Here is a 21,386-nt window from a genome sequence, read left to right as displayed (position 1 = left end):
CAATACATTCCCTTCATACAATTCCTTAGGACTTTTTTTTCTCTCATACAGAATATTGAGGACACAAAATCCATTGAGTTTGTTTTTTCACTACATATGCATACTGTATAGATACTGTATGCACCACATATCTGGAACAAACTCCCGCAAAACTGGCAGTCTGCTGCCACTCTTAGCTATTTTAAATCAAAGACCTTTCTGTTTGCCATTGCCTTTCATTGAGTAATAGTTTTTTTTCTATGCTGTGTTTCCTTTGCTTGACTGTGTTGTGTTTTGCAGCAAGCAGTGTTGATTTGGTCGACTAAAACTACGACGAAAAACTTTGTTGAATACCTTTTTTCACTGATGAAAACTAAATAAAAACTAAGCTATGATGACTAAAACTAAGACATAATACAGTACATTGACAATTTCGTCAACAAATAAAAAATAGACTCTTATGATATTTAGTCGACTAAAACTAGACTAACAGTAAAACATTTCAGATGACTAAAATATGAACTAAATCAAAATTTGCTGTCAAAATCAACACTGGTGTAAAGCACATTGTTGTCTCGTTGTTGAAATGTGCTTTACAAATAAACTTGCCTTGCCTACAGTTTGTGTGAGCTTGACCCACATAGTTGGGTCAAACGCCTGGACTATAGAACCAGGACCTGCTGATGACTGTTCTACCTTCTAGCCTGTTTGTTATAATTATTACTATGGGACAGTCCTTTTAACCCAGAGATCTATATTGTGTGGTTTTGCTGTCATTCATCACTTTTTACATTTTGTCTCCATGTCCGTCCGCGTGTTCCATCCGTCCGCGAGCAGCTAATCTCCGGCACCGTTGGCCCGGTCGCTGCAAAATTGTGCACACAGACTCCCTCGATGCCAATTCAGAACCTCTGTCCCAAATTTTTCATATGGGCCTGTTATAGCGCCACCAGGAGGCCGATTTGTGCAAAACCATTTTATTTATATTACTTCTACAGATTTTATTCAAACGTCATAAAAATCTGAACACAGTATCTCTATAGTCATGTGATCAACCCGGATCTGTCCGATTTTCCATATTCCATCCTCATTGGCTACGGTTGGCTTCAAAGGTTTGCAGGATTGGTCCGTTTTGAACAAAATGCCTCAAAAGATGAATGCAGCGTGCGATTTCCGTGAAAATTCACACGCACATTCCCACTAGGCCGAGGAAGAAATGCCCCCCTTTCCACATTGCCCTGTTATAGCGCCACCAGCAATTTAGCGAAACGCATTTTTGGAACAACATGCCTCAAATCATGAATTCAGTGTCCAATTTCCTTGAAAGGCCTAAGAATAAATGGCACCCTTTTCACTTTGGCCTATTGTAGCGCCCCCAGAAAGCCACAATAACGTACCTGACCTGGCGGAGACCTGTGCTCCGAGGAGCACTTTTTCTAGTTTATTTTGTGTTTTATCATTTTCTTATGTTTTTACACTTTTTATAGTTTTACTCTGTTTTTAAATTAAGTGGATATGATCGGAGTAGGAGACTCATTCTATAGTACTGCAGAGTTTGAATAGAGAACATTCTGAAAATGTATTTGAATAAACATTTATTCAGATCTTTGTTTGACAGTGATAATGTATGCACTTTACACACTTATTACAAACACCAATGAAGAGAGATGTTTTAAAACTGTTCTATTTGAAGATAGTTTTTCATATATTACCATGTATGGGAATCAAGGTCTTGATAAGTGTAAAGACATCATTAAACATTGGTTTAAAATTGGCAAAAGATATGCATATTTTTATTTTATTTACATTCACTGTAACATACATTAGTATTACATCAAATATAATGTGAACTTACCGAGCATGTGTGAGCATAATTGTTTACAGATTATGAAACTAAAGAATTTCAACTTTCAAATTGTCATATAATCTGGAAGTATTTCAAGTTTGCATTTTTTTAAACACTCGGGCAGTCAGGCAATGGGTGTGAAAGCAAGTTAAATCCACCCCTAACCATCTAACCTGACATTAGCCAACAAAACTGCATTATATAAATGTTGGCTTCACATGTTGATGTGAAGCCAATAATTTGATATCTAGGCTTCCCAAAATGTGACAACATTTGGTCAAATATACAATTTCTATTATTCATACATGTGATAATGATGCAATATGGATGACACACTCATTTGTTAAAACAATGTATTCCAAATGTAGTAATTAATGTCACAGTAACACGACAAACACATTGACTTGTATTCATAATTCATGCACATGGAGCCTAGGATAATTGTATGTGAATACGTTGATATATTGGCCTATTACTGTGTTCCCTGTCATTTCCCACCCCCACTGTTGTCCTGGGGAGCTTGTAGACCAGTGGTTCTTTAACTATTTCATGCCAATCTTGTCAAGCTTGTAGATTCGCTATTTTCAAACTTTTTACTTCTCTCTCAGGTAATATTTCAGATTTGGCCAATGTTTGACATTTTTTTATAGTATAGTTTGTTGATTACTTTCGACACAGTAATGGTGTTATGTTTCTGTATTAAGAAGGACACAAAAGTCCTTAAATTGTCACTTTATGAATGTGCAGATACCCTTACACTTATACTGTATGTTGGTTTGTTTACTGTTGACCCACAGGTTGAGAACCACTGGTTTAGACCACTTGTACTCTGTACATAATGGAGCCAGACACTTCTTTTCACCTGGTAGTGAGGTTCTATGGGAGAGAGAAATGCAAGCAGAGCTGGACAAAGTCCATTTATGGCAGGTTACTTGTGACAGTGAGTGAGAGGGGCTCGCTCTCAGAGGAGAAGTTATGAGAAACAACAGATATGTGATAAACACAGCTGTAGTTCCCCTGGTGGGTGTGGTCTGCTGCAGGAAACAGGAAGTTGGCAGAGTGATTGACAGCTGGCTGGGTGCGGTTGTGCGTTGTCTTGGATCCAGTGAAGGTGAGGTGGAAGGAGCCTCCTGGGTACTGTGGCTGGATGGAGCAGGTGATGGAAAAGTTGGAACCCTCGGACACCTGCAGCCCCTGCTGCTGGCCCTCGGAAACCCCGCTGACGAAGGCGGTGATGTTTGGCTTAAATAGATCTGTAACAAAACGAGTGATTGGCTGAAACAGCAGATATTTACAGAGCAGAAAATGGAGGTTATCATATCTATCTCTCTATCTCTCCATCTCTCCATCCATCCATCTATATCTAGAGAGTGATAGAGAGATATGTTCGGCAAGCAACACCACCGTGCGATAAAGCATACATTAGGCATACCACCTCCATAGTGGTGGGCAGGAACTTTTACCGCTGCGCCACCGAGCACCTTAAACAATAGTTTCTATCACCAAAATGGTTCAGAATCATTGCTTAGCTATCTATTTGAACTTTGGATTCAGTAAACAGCTAACTCTGCATGAGCGTTTGGTGTGTTACATCTAAGGTATGGAAAACAATAATAAAGTGCTGTCATTGTTTGTCTTACCTGAACAGTTCAGCCCCACTTGGTGACCGGAATAAGTAGAAATGATATAAGAATTATTTTGCCTTTGCCTTTCTACACATTCCCACAATGAAGACTCAGGCCCATCACAGCTCGATTCAATCCACCACCTAATTTCAGATGATGGAGCAGGAAACCTCTCTGTTGCTTCAACAGAGCCGCAGCCCAGCTGCCTGCACACTATAGCTGATGACTTCTGGTTCCAGGACCAATCATCCACTTCTCTCCACTCTCCCAGGTATTTCATCTCCAGTCTACCATTGCAGTGGCTGGTTCCTGCCACCAACTTGACATCATTGGACTCTGTACAGAGACAAGAGAGTAAAGGCCGGTCACACCACAAGATTATCAACGTTGCCAGATCGGAATCATATAGCGACCAGAATTCGGTTCAGCCATTGTCAGTCTTCTGATTGGTCCCTGACCAACCAACCAGCTCCTTCTGCATAGCAACGGTTATTATCCCCGCCAGGCTGGAACGGCCAAAGGCGAGGGATTAAGTTTTCGCTCCTGTTTTTGCTCTGTCTGTCTAACAGCTAATCTCAGGCACCGCTGGACTGATCGGCATGAAACTTTGCACACACGCTCTTGAGAGGCCAAATTATTGCACCACCATGAGGCTGAGGATGTTTTGCAAAACACATGTTTTGCTATTCCTACAGCTTTTGTCCAAAACTCACTGAAATTGGTACACCTGACATCTGTCATATTTTTCAGATTCCTCCCCATTGGCTAAATTGGCTGTCAAAGTTTGCTGTTTGCTGAAGTTGTCAAAAAGTAATATTACTTTCTGATATAATAGCTAGTCAGTCAGTAAGTCAGTTATACTGTATAAATACATCGGGCCTCATTCACTAAGCTCGTCTAAGCCCATATTTCGCACTTTTCGGCATTTAGGCACTCTTCCACGTTAAGAGTCTGATTCATCAAAAAATAATATGTATATGTAGCAACCGTAAAACTATTTGTTCAATGATAGTGGATGGAGAGAGAGGATTTCTGTCCAAACCAAGCAATAATTTATTCAATTTAGGCATTTAGCAGACACTCTTTATCCAGAGCGACTTACAATAAGGTAAACACATCAAATGCAGAGAGACAGGGTAGTGCCTCATTAAACTAGGATCACAGTAAACCAAGAACATAGCATCAGTCTAAACAATATATTATGAAAGAATGATCTGTGCATTGAAGCTATAGAAACTATAGGATACCAGGTGTTAAGAATGTCCTCTATGCTATCTAGTGGCAGCCTCTGATGGACCGTTCACTCAACATTGTCTGCCATCACCACTTGACTCATTAACCAATGACAGTCCGGGTGTGTTACTATAGACAGGTTTCCTGTTAGTAAACATGAGAGGATATGACCGCGCAGAGGAGGGGGAAGCCTATAGAGGGCGCCATTACCCGCAGCAGCTCTGGTCAAATGTCCATTCATAAAATAAATGATCTTCACCGGGTTTAATGAAAGTAGATTCAATTATGCAGTTTGTAATACCTTGTTTACTCAATAAAAATGATTTGTCGGAAGTTGGATCTGTTTGTATATAATAGCAGCATTATGCCTATTATGCCTATAATAGCAGAATTATGGCTATCTAACTCCCGAACATAACAACAGAGTGAACGGCGCAACAATTCGTTTCCCCCGAGCATGCGCAGATTGCGCATTCTGCTCTGTGATGACGTCGCGCGGAAATCCGTCTATACAAGCCCTCGCTCAGTCCACAGCATTCACTCAGACCACAGCATTCACTCAGTCCACAGCATTCACTCTACAGCCCATATTAATAGTAATAATCCAAACCAAAACTATAGTTTGTATCTTACCTGAGCAGGTGAGTCCAACAGTCTTGTCAGGTGAGCAGGTGTTTCTAGTTGAGTCTGAGGTTCCACAGTCCAGGAGAACAGACTCCCTGCCTTCACACTGGAACTCTTTGGTCCACATTGGAGCCTCCACTTCTCCATAGAGCGCCCCCTGGAGGACTGAAGGAGCCCCACAGCCAAGCTCCCTACAGACCACCTGTGCATCCTGCTGGTCAAAGTCACCTTCGCACACTGAGACCCACGACTGATCAGACTTCACCTCCACTCTGCCTGAACACAAACTACCTACATGCTCTGAATGCACCAACCTGAAACTATGCACCAACCTCACAGATTCTGGAGAGAGAGAGAGAGAGAGAGAGAGAGAGAGAGAGAGAGAGAGAGAGAGAGAGAGACAGACAGACAGACAGACAGACAGACAGACAGACAGACAGACAGACAGACAGACAGACAGACAGACAGACAGACAGACAGACAGACAGACAGACAGACAGACAGACAGACAGACAGTCAGACAGACAGACAGACAGACAGTGGGGGACGGGTTAAGAGAGATTCAGACCAGATAATGCCAGCTCTGTCGCCTCACACACCCACGCACACTATAGGCCATATCGGCCATAGCTGAGTAGGTAGAGAGGCCGTCTGGGAATCAGAAGATAGCTGGTTCGACGTCCAGCTCACCCAATGTATGTGTCAAAGTGTTCCTGAGCGAGACACTTAAACCCTAACAGCTCCTCCCGTGAGCTCATCGGAGCCATCTGAGTAGCCATCTGCTGGGTGAAGCAGTAAGAGCAATTTCCCCTCCCCTAGGGGCCGTAAAAAATAGTAAATAGGCCTATGTACATTTAGAGAGAAGCATCCTGAATTGTTTTGTCTCACCTGTACAGATCACCTTAATGATATAAGCGGATGTAAAGTGTATGAGTGGTCCACACTCCCTCAGTGAAGATTCAGACCCGTCACACAGATCTCGAATATTCCATGTAGGTTGCCTGGAATCAACACGCTGTATTTCTGTTGAAATAGCAGTGCCACATTTCAGCTGTCTGCACACTACAGCTGATGACGCCCCTGTCCAGAAAGGACCACGGTGAACCGGTCTCCACTCTCGCTCGTGTTTCAGCTCCAGTATGCCGTTACAGTGACTGGTACCTCCCACCAACCTGACATCACCAGACTCTGTACAGAGACAAGAGAGTAGGCAGTACAATTAAATATCGTCACCTTGCTAAACTAAACAAAGTCGTTTTTTTTTTTTTCGTTTTTCAGTAAAAATACAAAACAGAACTATAGGATATTTATTAATCATTTCACCCAAAACGTTTATAACAAATTATGACTATTAATTTAAAAATAACACTGTCTGTCAGTTATGTAACATAAGAGATTTAAATAGGTTTAAATAGGATTAAACCTGACTTAGGCCAAATGATTTTGGCCTAGGTCAAAATCCTTTGACAATTCTTCTGCCCTAAGTCACAAAAACAAGTGACTTAGGCCAAAAAAAAGAGCCTATTTTCACACTAGGCCTCATCGATTGCTGATTGATCCAGAATTCCACTACACAGGCCTTTTCATGTTAACTTGTTGTGTAACCACTGTCAGCAATATCGTTCTGTGCTTGACTTTTTTAAAGCCTGCTTTTACCCTTATATGACTGATGAATGAAAAGTGCATGCAATACAAATAAAATGTATTATTATTATTATTATTATTATTATTATTATTATCTCCATATCCTGACGTGACGGTAGCCCTTCTACCCGACAATGACGATATGAGGAATTTGTTCTCGTTTGTGCTGGAACCAAATTTGCTCTTGTTTTGTGACCGCCAACGAGGAATTTACCCCCACCCCCCGCTTCCAGTAAACACTGCAGTGTTACTTCATTTCATGTCTGTGAGCTCTGTGGGCAATGATTAACTTGTCTGGATCTGACAACAAAATACTATTTTGTACTTTGGCTACGTGAAAATAGCAGATCCACAATCTGTAATGTAGACCTGCTATTTTAGAAGAAGAAACAAATAATGTTGATATGCCCATAATATTTAGTACTTTTACTTTTGGTACTTTAAGTACATTTTGATGCCAATACTTTTTTACATTTACTCAAGTACATTTTTTATTCTGGACTTCTGGACATATTTCTATATAGTGCAGTATTGGTACTTTTACTTAAGTAAAGAATTTGAGTAGTTTTTCCACCACCGGATGTAAACATCTTTTTGCTGAGAAATGTTCTTTTTAAAAAGGGCCCTCTAAAGAATATTATTAGTGCTACGTGCACGTCCTCATCCAAACACTAGGCTAGTGGAGACTAAATTTAACCCAATCTACTACTCCAGATGTTCCCAAACGTTTTAGCTCGAGACCCAAAAGAGAAATTAGATGTTTGAGCGGGACCCAAACTCCTGTTTGCCCGGGACCCAAACAATGTGACGCTTTGCACCGCATTGTCAGAAATTATTCCAGTTTTTAATTTTATTTATCAAGTACTTTTGAAAAGTGTTTGAATTGTTTTGAATTGGTGAAAAAGTTGTTTTAGTTTAAACTTTTTTCTTTTCTTTTAAAGAGTGATCGACATTTGCATAAACGTTGGATCGTTTCCACTTACCCAAAGAATGCACCGCAAACGAGAGAAAAACGATGATCCATCGAACGTCCAACATGTTTTTCTGTTATCAAGTTACTTGTGCGTAAAGAAAAGACGCAGCAGATTCCTCAGAGACTGAGATTCTCTAACAGACTGTTGTGACAGCTGGCTGGGGGCTGGACTATAATACAGGAGGAGGTGGGATCAAGTGGATGTAATACGACAGATATAAATTGACTTTAAAAACATTATTTTTAAACCAATAACCTATACTTTTAAATATTAAATTGTGTTGTATATTATGGACCCCAAACTTTTAAAGCCTTACATATTGTAACTAGTATCATATTCTGTTATTTATCATATGATTCTGTTCCCACAGTCTGACTCCAGCCTTCCCAGGACTACTTGTTGTTTTCACATAGGCCTGATATCATTATTCAGAGCTCAGAGGTGTCATTCACACTTACCATTCCTATTGTTTTACCTGGGAGACACAGGGAACAACAAAGGTTCAAACCACTGTCTCCACTTCTCCCTTCCTGACACACCCAATTGCAAATCGAATCAGGAGTTGATCAAAGGTCTCAAAGTGTGATCTATTGTTTCGTCCAGGTGGGGTCTCACCTTTTAGGGCTGATTCCCACACACACAGGAACCTCTAGCAGATTCAGAGAAACTTGTCCACCCCTTCGTCTCCTCCAGGTTGGACTACTGCAACGCACTTCTCATCGGGATCCCTAGCAAAAGCCTTCAAAGGCTCCAGTATATTCAAAACAGCGCTTCTAGGATCCTGATGAGAGTGCGTAAACATGAACACGTCACACCCATCCTCCGTTCACTCCACTGGCTTCCCGTCTCTTTCTGGACCGAATACAAGGTATCCCTGTTGACACATCAGTGCATCCACGGCAACGCTTCCTACCTCAAGGAATTAGTCCCCATACAACCCTCAACCCGCAACCTACGCTCTTCAAACACATACCTCCTCAAAACCCACAAGGCAAATCTTCGTACCATGGGCGAACTGTGAACGAACTGTGGAGCACCACAGTCGGTTGACTCCTTTAAGAGAGGACTAAAGACCTACCTTTTTAGCAAAGCATTTCTTTAGCTGGTTTTACCTCTAGGCTTTATGCCCCCATGTTTTAATAGTTTTGTTTTAGTTTCCTAGTTGTTGTCTTCTTTTATTGGTGTGATGTTTCTGTTTGTATGCAATTGCCTTCTGTAGCACTTTGAGATTTCTTGTAAATGTAAAGTGCGTTATAAATAAAATCCATTATTATTATTATTACCTCTTTTCTAATGTAGCTACAGTATAAGAAGCAAACTGGACTGTGACTTTGTACTGTGCCACTCCGAGGCCGTGAGGCTGCAGGAGGAGGCTCCCTGGAACTCTGTTGTTTGCAATCTGGTTTTACTCAATACATCGAAAGGAAGTTATCCGACTGTCTGGATCTTTTCAACTTTCTTTTATGGCAAAAGCTGTAGCTTTTGCCATAGGAAGCTGCTAGAGCATACAAAAAAAAACTTTTCAGGATTCCAATTCAAAAATAGCAAAAATAAAATTCTGGATTCCAATTCAAAAACTATAAAAAGTGCCAGGTCAGGTAGGTTATTGTGGTCTCCTGGTTGCGTTACAATAGGCCAATGTGAAAAGGGTGCCATTTCTTCTTCGACCTTGCACGGCAATCGGCCACTGCATTTATGATTTGAGGCATTTTGTTCAAAAAAAATGTTTTGCTATATTAGACCTGCTGGTGGCGCTATAACAGGCCAATGTTAAAAGGGTGGCCTTTGTTCCTCAACGTAGTGCGAATGTGCGTGCAAAGTTTCACCGCAATCGGACACTGCGTTCATGATTTTGTTCAAAACGGGCCACTCCTGCAAACTGTCAATGTCAATCTTAGCCAATGAGGATGGAATATGAAAAATCTAACTCCTACATTTTTTATCTACCATCAAAAAATGTGTTTTTTGTTTTGCAAAAAAGCGGCCTCCTGGTGGCGTTATAACAGGCCCGTGTAAATAATTTGGGGCAGAGGTTTTGAATTGGCATCCAGGGAGTGTGTGTGTGCACAGTTTCACTGCGATCAAGCCAACGGAGCCAGATATTAGCTGGTCACAGACGGACGGACGGACGGACAGGGTGCAAAACATACTCTCTCGCCATGCCTTACGGCCTGGCGGAGACAATAAGAAAAAAATAGCAGATCTACAAGCTCAAAACGCGTCGCACTGCGACACGTTTTGAGCTTGCAGATCTGCTATTTGAGCTTGTAGATTTTTGGTACTTTTGCGTGACAGAATGGCGAAAAAAGTTAAAATACGGAGAGACAGTATTATGCAATGTGGCCCTCTGGAGTGAGTGTGGAAATATAGTGGCCCTCTCCATCATCAAAGTTGCCCACACCTGTGCTAGAGGGTGATTTAAGAAGGTTTGACAAACTGCTGGTGGCCATTTTGAAAAATGGCTGCCAACACAGACCAGGGTGAGAATTTGTGATTGCCCAAAAATGCCTGGCCATCACTTACACAACTGATGAAGCCAAGAAGAAGACAACTCAGGGTAGGAACTTGTTTTTTTCCCTTCTTCTTCTTCTTTGCTGCTTTTGCTACTGATTGTGTTGGAGTTTGTGCGCATGTGATTCAAGCTGTTGTTGCTGTATTGTTGTCATGTTGTGTTGTGTAAGTTGTATTGTATTGTTGTGTACTAATGTGATTCATGGTCTATTGGTGTCCTGTTAGGACTAAATGACTGGGTGGCAATGACACATGTTCAGTGACTTTTTCTGGCTTTGGAGTTGAAGGCTGATGATAACTCCTTCAATCCAGGAACGCATCTGTCATTTTAGATTTATTTGGCTATTCAAAAATAGCAGATATGCAAGCTCATAGCTACGAGCTTGTATATCTGCTATTTTTGAAATCTTTGAATATGCATATATATATATATATTTTAAAGCAAACATTTGTAACTCAAATCTTTGCTTCTTGCATCTTGTAAATCCTACAAAAAAAGTATGTTTCTACATCAGTGTTTCTCAAACCTTTTCATGTTAAGGACCCCCAAAATGATGTATTTGGCAGGTCCATTTGGTACCATTTAGATTCTCTCACAGTTGCAGATCCGTAAGGGTCCCTGAGGGGTCCCTGGACCCCACTTTGCGAACCACTGACTTAAGAGTGCCATAAGAATAGGCTCTATGCACAGCAGCCATATTATCACTTCCTTCACAGGTGTTACCAATGATACTAATGAAGGCTCTGTTCCATTTAGTGTAGCACAGTGGTTTCCACGACCTTCATAACTCTGAGAGTGTACAAATGGAACCAAATGGATGGGTCCTTTTGGTTCCATTTGTACACTCTCAGAGTTACACACCTGTAAGGGGCCATTTGGAAGCCCATGAGGGTCCTTGGACCCCAACTGTAGACCCACTGGTGTAACAGAGTGTTTCCAGTGAGCCAACATGCACAATATCAGCACCCTGACTCTGTTTGACCAGAATGGAACAGAGCCTTCATTAGTATCATTGGTAACACCTGTGAATGTCTTCATAATATGGCTGCTATGAATAGAGCCAATTGAAAAGTACTATACTTGTATGTACAACATTCAGCCACTAGATGTCGCTCTACACCTGCCCTCTCCACACACTACGCTATGATCTCTCATCGTGTGTGTGTGTGTGTGTGTGTGTGTGTGTGTGTGTGTGTGTGTGTGTGTGTGTGTGTGTGTGTGTGTGTGTGTGTGTGTGTGTGTGTGTGTGTGTGTGTGTGTGTGTGTGTGTGTGTGTGTGTGTGTGTGTGTGTGCGTGCGTGCGTGCGTGCGTGCGTGCGTGCCTGCGTGTAGTGTTAGATATTCTTCCCTCTCCAGGTACACGTATATGTACATTTCCTGAAAACCCTTCAATATAGCTTATAATAATCTTGTCCGGTTATAGTATTTGATGTTGTTTCAATAGAATATGTTGCATGGATTCATTATGCTGCCTTCAGGTATGGCATGGAGAGAGGAGGCCTTCTGCATTTCTTTCACTCATAGTAAATGCAAAAAACTGCATCCATGGCAGTGGTGGAAAGTAACTAAGTACATTTACTTAAGTACTGTACTTAAGTACAATTTTAAGGTATTTGTACTTTACTTGAGTATTTCCAATTTCCAATACTTTTACTTCCACTCCAATCTCAGAGGCAAATATTCTACTTTTACTCCACTACAATTATTTGAAAACTTTAGTTACTTTTAATATTACAAAACATGCATTAACCACTTCAGCCGTCTATATTTCGGCTATTTGAAAATAACAGAAGCTCACAACGTGTCGCGTCGCGTTGTGAGCTTGTAGATCGTCTTTTTTCAAAAGATTTTAATACACTTTGACTTGTAACAGAGTATTTCTACATTGCAGTGTTGATACTTTTACTTAAGTAAAACATTTGAGTACTTCTACCACCACTGAACACGGGTAGAAGGGCAGAGGCCTAACCACTCCAGTTAGGACTCCAGTTATGCTTTTCTGTTTTCTGTTATTGTGGCTAAAGCTTTTGCTGAAAATCGCCGATCGCCAAACTCACAGCTTGTCGATCTGCTATTTACACCACGATACAATGCTGGGGTTTAAGTGGCTAAGCCCCCTTTGATGTCTACTGTATGTGGATGTTTTCCATGCGTTGTGAGCTTGTAGATCGGCTATTTTCAAATAGCCTATGCATAAAATAGGGCTAAAGTGGTTAATGTAAATTGTAAATGTAATGATTTATATCTGCAAAATAATTAGTAAAACCAAAGTTTTCAAATAATTGTAGTGGAGTAAAAGTACAGTATTTGCCTCTGAGACGTAGTGGAGTAGAAGTATAAGTATAGAAAATTGGAAATACTCCAGTAAAATTACCTCAAAATTGTATACAGTACAGTAAATGTACTTAGGTACTTTACACCACTGGATATGTGAACTACAGACGTGCACACATACGTACACATTGATTTGGCGCTTTTATAAAGCAGGTTGATTTCTCACTTTCCGTGTTCTTCCCGTTCAAAATAAGCTTGTGAACAATTAACTTGATCGTTTAGCCCATCAATCATGAGACGGAACAACAGCAGGGAGAAAAGCAATCCATCAGCAAAGACAAAGACATCCATCACTCACTGGAAAACAACAACTAACTGCTTGAGTAATGTGAGCAAAAAGTTTGATATTTTCAGGTCAAAATGTCAAATTACTGAACTCCACTTTTATGCTGCCTGCAGTGATATGTGGCAGGGAGTTCCAAGTAATCACTCCTTCCTCTGTGTGTGTGTGTGTGTGTGTGTGTGTGTGTGTGTGTGTGTGTGTGTGTGTGTGTGTGTGTGTGTGTGTGTGTGTGTGTGTGTGTGTGTGTGTGTGTGTGTGTGTGTGTGTGTGTGTGTGTGTGTGCCAGTGTTGATTTTGTCAACTAAAACTATGTTCATCGACCACCGTTTTTCACTGACGAAAACAAAATAAAAACGTAGCTAAGATGACTAAAACTAAGACTAAATATATTGACAATTTCATCAACAGATACAAACTAGACTAAAATGTCAGTGAGGCACTAGTGGAGAACAGATCCAGTAGAACTAAAAGACAAGTCATTTTATGTATGGTTGCGCTTGGGTGTTGCGCTCTGAAAATAGCAGTTGCGACGCGTTGTGAGCTTGTAGATCGACTATTTTCAGCATGCAACCAGGTGTAAAATCAGCCATTACGACGCCATCAAGAGACCGCCAACATACATTTTAGTCGACTAAATCAACTGTAGATTTAGTCTACTATAATCTTTTGATATTTAGTCGACTAAAACTAAGACATTTCAGATGACTAAAATGTGACTAAAACTAAATGGAATTTGATTCCAAAGACTATGACTAAAACTAACTTGTTAGCTTGTTGAAGATTGTTCGTCAACACTGCTGAACAGACTGTCCCGCATGTGACGCACGGAGGATTAGCAGAACTGTGAATTCGCTGGCGAGTCAAGTCACTGCCGGCCGTCATCAGCTTCCTTGATTGGCCAAACCAAACCCAACTCATCGATTCGTCAAACTTTGTGAGACATCTGTGCCACTGAGCCGATATAAGCGGTAGCACACACATTAGGACTCTACTTATAAAGGACAACATTTGAACTACATAGGAGAAATGTTCCACTGGATGCTGTGTCTGGGTAGAGGGCGAAAGACGTACCCTAATGTTGCTGTTGCAGTGGAGCACGAGGTGTACGCCTTTGACTACGCGGATCGGTTAGGTGTGAATGTTTTCAACCCAGTGTCCTTACGCTGGAGGAGTTTGACCCCGGTGACAATCGAAGGCAACCACATGCACCACACGCACGAGGACCAAACAGCTGTGCTGGTAGAAGATACCATCTACATCTGGGGAGGGTGTAAGTATCGACCAAAGGAGTACTGCAATGTGCTTTATGCATTTGACGTCGACACCCACAGATGGTTCCAGCCAAAGGTTTCCGGGACCGTCCCAGAGGGGAGGATCAACCACTCAGCCTGTGTCTTGGGAAAGGTCATGTATGTCTATGAACGCCACTATAGTTTCACTAAAGACATGTACAAGTTGGACACCACCACAATGGTCTGGTCTGCGATTAACACCAGAGGAGCCAACATCATCGGGACAAAGATATTTGTATTTGCAGGCCTACGATTCCAGTGGGAACAGTGGAACTACTCCTACAACATCAGAGTGTTTGACACTGAGACCAACTGCTGGTTGAGCACGCCTTCTGCACAGCTTGTTTCAGCTAGATGCAGCGGTCATTCAGCCTTTACCTACAATGGAGAGCTGTACGTATATGTTGGTCACGAAGGTCGCCAGACCGTCAATGATTTGTGGAAATTCAATCCGGGGACCTTCTCCTGGATGAAGGTTGAGGCCAAGGGGAAAGGCCCGCCTAAGGTGACTAGGACGTACTGTTGCATGGTGGGAGATCGTATCATCCTCGTATCATCCTCCGTTGATGACCTGTACATCTTAGACTTAAATCCTAGTCTGAAGACCTTATGCAAGCTAGCAGTTATTCAGTATGGTCTGGAGCAGTCCGAACTCCCACACAATATCAGGTGGGAACTGGCAACCATGACTACCAACACCAACTCAAAACAATTATTCCACTAAGTCAGGGGTATTCAATGTTTTTCAGGCGAAGGACCCCTTATAGCTGAGAGTGAGATGAAGCAGGGACCCCCAGCATAGATACTGTAGGTTCATAGACTTGTTTCAACATGTTGGATTCATGTTAAACATGTATTTTCAGACAGTTAACCTTCGAAACCCTCAATATTTAGTCAACTTGACCGTTGGCTTTTTCCTTTCCCCTTTACACCAAATCTCAGAAAATAGCCGATCTACAAGCTCACAACGCCTCGCAGCACGAGGCGTTGTGAGCTTGTGGATTGGCTATATTCGGCTAATGTTGCCCATCACACAAAGATTTGGGGCCCCCCTGTAGTTACTCCGAATTCACACCCTGTGTGAAGAGAGTGGTGCCTTTGATGAGCCCCGTATTTATGTTGTCATCAATGTTTGTTTATTGGACATACATACATACACCCGGACACACAGACAAAGTCAGATATAGGAGTGGTTGGCACCACTCAAAAATATATATATTTAACTGGGGACCCCCCTGGAACCCCCTCAAGGACCCGGACCCCACTTTGAGAACCTGAATTTAGGGTGGGGGGGAGACTATGTGGATGACATCTGGCTGCTATCAACGTCATGTGTAGCAGGGCACGGGAGCTCTTGACCAGAGTGCATGCAGAGTGGGCCAAGGTTGGCTCTGGGCTTAATGCCAAGAAAAACAGAGGCTATCACCTGGAACATCCATTCCTCCAGGCACTGCGCTGTGAAGAGTGAAGGTTACAGGGGTCAATTACTTCACTTTGCCTGCAGGGCTCATGGATCAACTGGTCAGAGCAAGACCTTAACCCATTAACTTAAGACCTGAGGCCGATAAAAAAAATGTTTTCTAAATCCTAACGCTTTAAAATATATATATATATATATATATATATATATATATATATATATATATATATATATATATATATATATATATATATATAAAGATTTGCACACATTTTCACGATTTTACAGCCTAAAGAAATCTAAAAAGTGACACAGTCTTAATGGGTTAACACATTGTCATCCCAAAAAATATCACTTCTGTCCATTCCTATATTAGGATTTGTCAAAAAAAACACTTAGATGTTATTGTTCCAGTGGATAGACGGGACCCTCCCCCACCACCCCAGGACACTTTTTTTTTTTTACATCCGCGTGCACGTTGTGGCTTCTGCGGCTGTCCAAAGATCGTCAAAACATGGTAAAAGACGCTGGCGCTCTGAGGATGATTTGGATGCATATAGTACCTAAGTAATTTCAATGCTGTATCTCATTGGTTCTCAAAGTGGGGTCCGGGGACCCCCAGGGGTCCTTGAGGCAGTTTCAGTGGGTCCCCAGCTAAATGATGGATAGTTGGGAACCAAATGGACCCTTATAGGTCTGTAACTCTGAGGGTGTACAAATGGAACCAAATAGACCCCAACGGACCCCATTTTTGCACTTAAATTAACATTGATTTTTCAATAATAAATTGGGGTCCCAGAGATAGAAATGGCATTAAATGGGGGTCCGTAGCCCTAATGCATGTCAAACTGGGTCCTTGAAATTAAAAAGGTTGAAAAATCACTGCTAGAGCCGTAAAAAAACTTCTCTTATGGGGGTCCCTGGCATATCTTTTCAAATGGGGGTCCGCGGGCTAATAGGTGTCAAGTTGGGGGTCCTTGACGTGAAAACGTTTGAGAACCTCACTGTTCTAACTGATATAGTTACGGGGCCAGAGCTCAGCTCTGGACCTGTTTTGTTATTGGCAGTATTCTGTCACTTCTGCCACTTTTCGCAGTTCTGGCTGAACCGCGCTGTCGCTTTTTACGAAACTCGGCCATATGGTAGATGGTCATGAAAAACGATAAAAAAATAATTCTCACAATCTTTCGTCCAAAGGTGGCGCTATAGCATTCAATTGAAAATGCCAACTTTGACCAGGTACAACTCATGCCCTGTTTGACCTAGAGCCACATATGCGTCTCCTCATGCTGAACAACTTTCACCCTCTGACTTTTGACCTCTGACCTTTAGATCTCCCACCATTTTGAATTATATGAAAACAGTCATTGGCTCCTAACTTCTGCATTTTTTCACTTATGGAAAATCCGCTCCCTATTTTTTGTCGGCAGAGGTCCAAAGTTCAAGTGTTAAACGTTTCGTGCAGATTGTTCCAAAATCCCAGGATTCCATAGATTTTAACTATTGCAGTTTTATGAAAATTATTCATCTGCGCCTAAAACATACATGCAGACTCACATTTCTTTGAAACTTTGCAGAAATGTACAGGGTCATTCCAAATATCACTGAAACCAATCTTACTCCAATTGGCCAAAGGGGTGCGCTATAGCAATTTTTTGAAAATACAGACTTTAAACAGGCATAAGTCATGCCTCGTTTGGCCGAAAGTCGTTAAACTTGCTTACACATGTGCCTTGACTCATGAGGAACACACGTATCGATTTGACCATTAAGCTCCGCCCTTAGATTTTCCGCAATTTTGAGCAGTTTGAAAAATACTTGTTTTTGCCAGTTCTGGCTTAACCGTGCTTACGCTTTTTACGAAACTCGGCCATATGGTAGATGCTCATGAAAAACTACCAAGAAATAATTCTCACACTCATTCGTCAAAGGGTGGCGCTATAGCACTCAATCGAAAGTGCCAACTTTGAACAGGTACAACTCATGCCCTGTTTGAGCTACAACCATGAAACTTCGATACACACATGCGTCTCTTCATGCCCGACAACTTTTGTGGTCTGACTTTTGACCTCTGACCTTTAGATCGCCCACCATTTTGAATTATATGAAGAACAGTCATTGGCTCCTAACTTCTGCATTTTTTCACTTATGGAAAATCCGCCACTTTTGTTTTGTCGGCAAAGGTCCTAAGTTCATGTGTAAAATGTTTCGTGCAGATTACTCAAAAATCCCAGGAGGAAATAGATTTTAACTATTGCAGTTTTATGAAAATTATTCATCTGCCCCTAACACATACATGCAAGACTCACATTTCTTTGAAACGTTGCAGTGATGTAGAGAGTCATTCCAAATATCACTGAAACCAATCTCACTCCAATTGGCCAAAGGGGGGCGCTATAGCAATTTTTTGAAAATGCAAACTTTAAACAGGCAAAAGTCATGCCTCGTTTGGCCGAAAGTCGTGAAACTTGCTTACACTTGTGCCTTGACTCATGAGGAACACATCTATCGCTTTGACCAGTAAGCTCCGCCCTTAGATTGTCTGCAATTTTGAGCAGTTTGAAAAACACTTAAACCCAGGATTTTTCAGCTATTTGCGTGAAACTGTATCATCTGTCTGATCTCCTTTTTCACAGTTACTTGTCTGTTGGTCCAATGGCGTCTCCCTTAAATGAATGCCTCACAATCGCAAGGTCGCCAGTTCAAGCCTCACTTGATGCAGACTCAATTTAAGTTGAATTGCAAACAACATGACTGTATCAATGAATACATGTGCAAATGGTAAAGATAACCTGAAATGCTTATTTGAGAGTACGTTTTTTCAATGTATGACATACTTCATTCTGAAAATAGCTGATCAATCTCACAACTTTTCATGGTTTGTGAGCTTGTAGATCGGCTACTTTCACTAGTTTTGGTTCTGAGGAGATGTACAATTTCTTCATTGGCATATGGTTTGTGAACGAGTGATCTTAGTGTTACTGAAACAGGCCGCTTGGTTCATGAAAGAAGGCAAGAGTTTATGATCTTCAACAGACTATATCAGCCTGGACAAAGCTATAGCACTATAGGTAGTGTTGCAGCCTATTAGTCTGAAGGTTGAGAGTTCGAATCCTGTTAATGGCAATAGGTTGAGATGTCCAATCAAACCATTCTGTTTCCATCTCTCTCTCTCATCAATCTATTGTTTCCATGTCTCTCTCTCTCTCTCTCTCTCTCTCTCTCTCTCTCTCTCTCTCTCTCTCTCTCTCTCTCTCTCTCTCTCTCTCTCCATTCACTGGCCCCGTATTATCGCTGCTTGCAGCTATATTTACAGTTATAATGTCAATCAATCAAGGTGTTGCATAGCAACAGGTGTTGGAGTGGGCAGGGGGCAGTGTTGCCAGATTCTGTGAGAGAAACAAGCAACCAGGCCTAGGAAAACCAGCCCAAAAGAAGCGACTATGGGCCACATTGTGCACTTTAACATATACATCAGCTATTTGTAAATAGCAGATCTACAAGCTCACAACGCGTCGCGATGCGACGCGTTGTGAGCTTGTAGATCGGCTATTTTCAAATAGAATCTTGCGGGGAAATTGTAATAAGCAGATCTGGCAACCCTGGCAGGGGGATGCTAGAGCCATAAAGAGAGTTCTGACACTAGCGTCAACTCCCATTGTAAGAATGGAATGCGGAAGTGCTCTGTCTATCTCAATGAGATAGTTCCAATGTTTGGAACTATAGCCCATAGGAGCCTGCTTTACTCTCTTTTCTACACTCTGGGGGATGCTGCTTGAGGGGCACCTCATTTCAGTGGTGGAAAAAGTACTCACATTTCTTACTTACGTAAAAGTATCAATACGGCAATGTAGAAATAGTAATAGTAAAATAGTAATAGTAATAGTAAAAGAACAAAAGTATTGGCACTAAAATGTACTTAAAGGGCAAGACCACTTTAGTAGAGGTTTGGGTTGTGTAGTTACCTTCCCATGATGTAACTCCTGATGTGCCGTGGCTGACCTGTCACTCTTGGTTCAATGAACCCTAAAGTCCAGTTTATAGACGACATACACAGAAATTACCGTTCACATGCGCAAGGCATCTTTATTGACAAACAAGGGAGACTCCCTTTATACTATGTGAATAAAAGAACAGCAAATTAATGATATTAAAACAATACGACCTGATATATCCCGAAGGCAAATCGCTCCACATCTAGGTCTGCATGCAAACAAGCGTTCGGTTGAGCGCCTGGAGAATTCTGAGGTTCTTATCTTTAGCATTCATTATATCAAAAACAGTGGATGGCACGTTCGGCCTTCTAATTGGAGTACAGCTTCTGTGCTCCACACTCTATAAAGTAAAGGTTGACGGCCCAAGGTTCCACAATGGACCATCAACCCCTCCTTGGGTACGAATTTAGTACCCACAACACAACATTAAAATGTGAACATTATTTTATAGCAATTACTTTATAGCAATTATCATCTAGCATAACATATTGCATGTTAAAAAAATCAGGTCCCATTTTTTTCTTTTTGAGTCATGTGAGCCGAGGAAAACCCTTTTCTTTGAAGGGGAAACTCTGAACTAGGCTGGGGCAGTCCCAAACCTACCATCTGGACATGAGCTCTTATTGGGGACAATTACATAATTTGTCATTTGATTCCAACAAATGTATTGCTAAACTTAGGGTCCCTCAGTGGGGCACTCCCACTGAGTTTTCCTTTACAAGCAACTATTCTAACATGTATATTATTATTTTTTCATTGTTTTTTTTTTTTGTAATATGCGTACATTTGGTTTCTTCTTCTCCAATTCCTCCGGTTGAGGTGGTCACTTTTCCGAGCCCGGAGGAGGAGGTTCTGACAAAGCCCAAGACTAGCCCCCCCCCCCCCCCCCCCTCAACCCATCCCATCCAGCGCCATTAACGAATGTACTTGGCACTGAATGAGCTAAGAGACGGAGGTCCCATTCCCGAGCCCCCGGGTCCGTACCCTCCTGGGGCGGAGGAGATTCCTACCAGTGCCTGAGACCGGAGCCCCCCGTATTATACACAGGGGCTCAAACCCCAAGCGCCAGTCAGATCCGTACCCTCCTTGAGGTCAAAAGTCGGGGCGTAGATATCGTGCAGGGGTGTTCTTCGTCAAGTTCAGCATGGGGGCCCAGGTGGCAATATAATGTTTATGTGGTGTGATTGTGAGAGTGTGTGTAGTTGTTGATTGGGGAGAGGGCCATATATTTATATACATACCCATGCATGGCGAGACATCACATAAGTATATATATATTAAAAAAATGTAAACCATATATCTATATAGATATCTATGCATGGCGATACATAACATAAATATTTATATATAAAAAAATGTAAAAATGTAAACCATATATCTATATAGATATCTATGCATGGCGATACATAACATAAATATTTATATATTAAAAAATGTAAACATACTATAACCCTCCTTGACCTGCCACCCGGCAGGGCACACAGCATAGGAATGTGCAGAGGCCAGGATGCCACCCTCCTTTACCTTGACTAAATGTAAAATGGTTCAAAAACGTATTAATAATTATGCAATCTAATATATATATTAGGTTGCACTTAAAGTTAACGAGGTAGTTAGTTAATTTT

General features: G+C 41.6%; 1 protein-coding gene across 1 annotated transcript; it reads right to left on the bottom strand.

The window, feature by feature from the left end:
- Positions 1-1,848: 1,848 nt before the first annotated feature.
- Positions 1,849-6,493, bottom strand: LOC311053109 (scavenger receptor cysteine-rich type 1 protein M130-like). The gene is made up of 4 exons (XM_084068512.1): positions 6,196-6,493; positions 5,317-5,649; positions 3,466-3,786; positions 1,849-3,078 (listed from the first exon to the last, which is right to left on the bottom strand). The coding sequence occupies exons 2-4, from the start codon at positions 5,432-5,434 to the stop codon at positions 2,744-2,746; spliced, it is 774 nt and encodes a 257-aa protein (XP_083924638.1). The 5' UTR covers positions 5,435-5,649; positions 6,196-6,493; the 3' UTR covers positions 1,849-2,743.
- Between the last annotated feature and the right edge of the window lie 14,893 nt (positions 6,494-21,386).

Source organism: Gymnoscopelus microlampas, assembly GCF_963454915.1.
Source record: "Gymnoscopelus microlampas genome assembly, chromosome: 10".
Lineage (NCBI taxonomy): Eukaryota > Metazoa > Chordata > Actinopteri > Myctophiformes > Myctophidae > Gymnoscopelus > Gymnoscopelus microlampas.
This window is presented reverse-complemented; position numbering and strand designations above follow the sequence as displayed.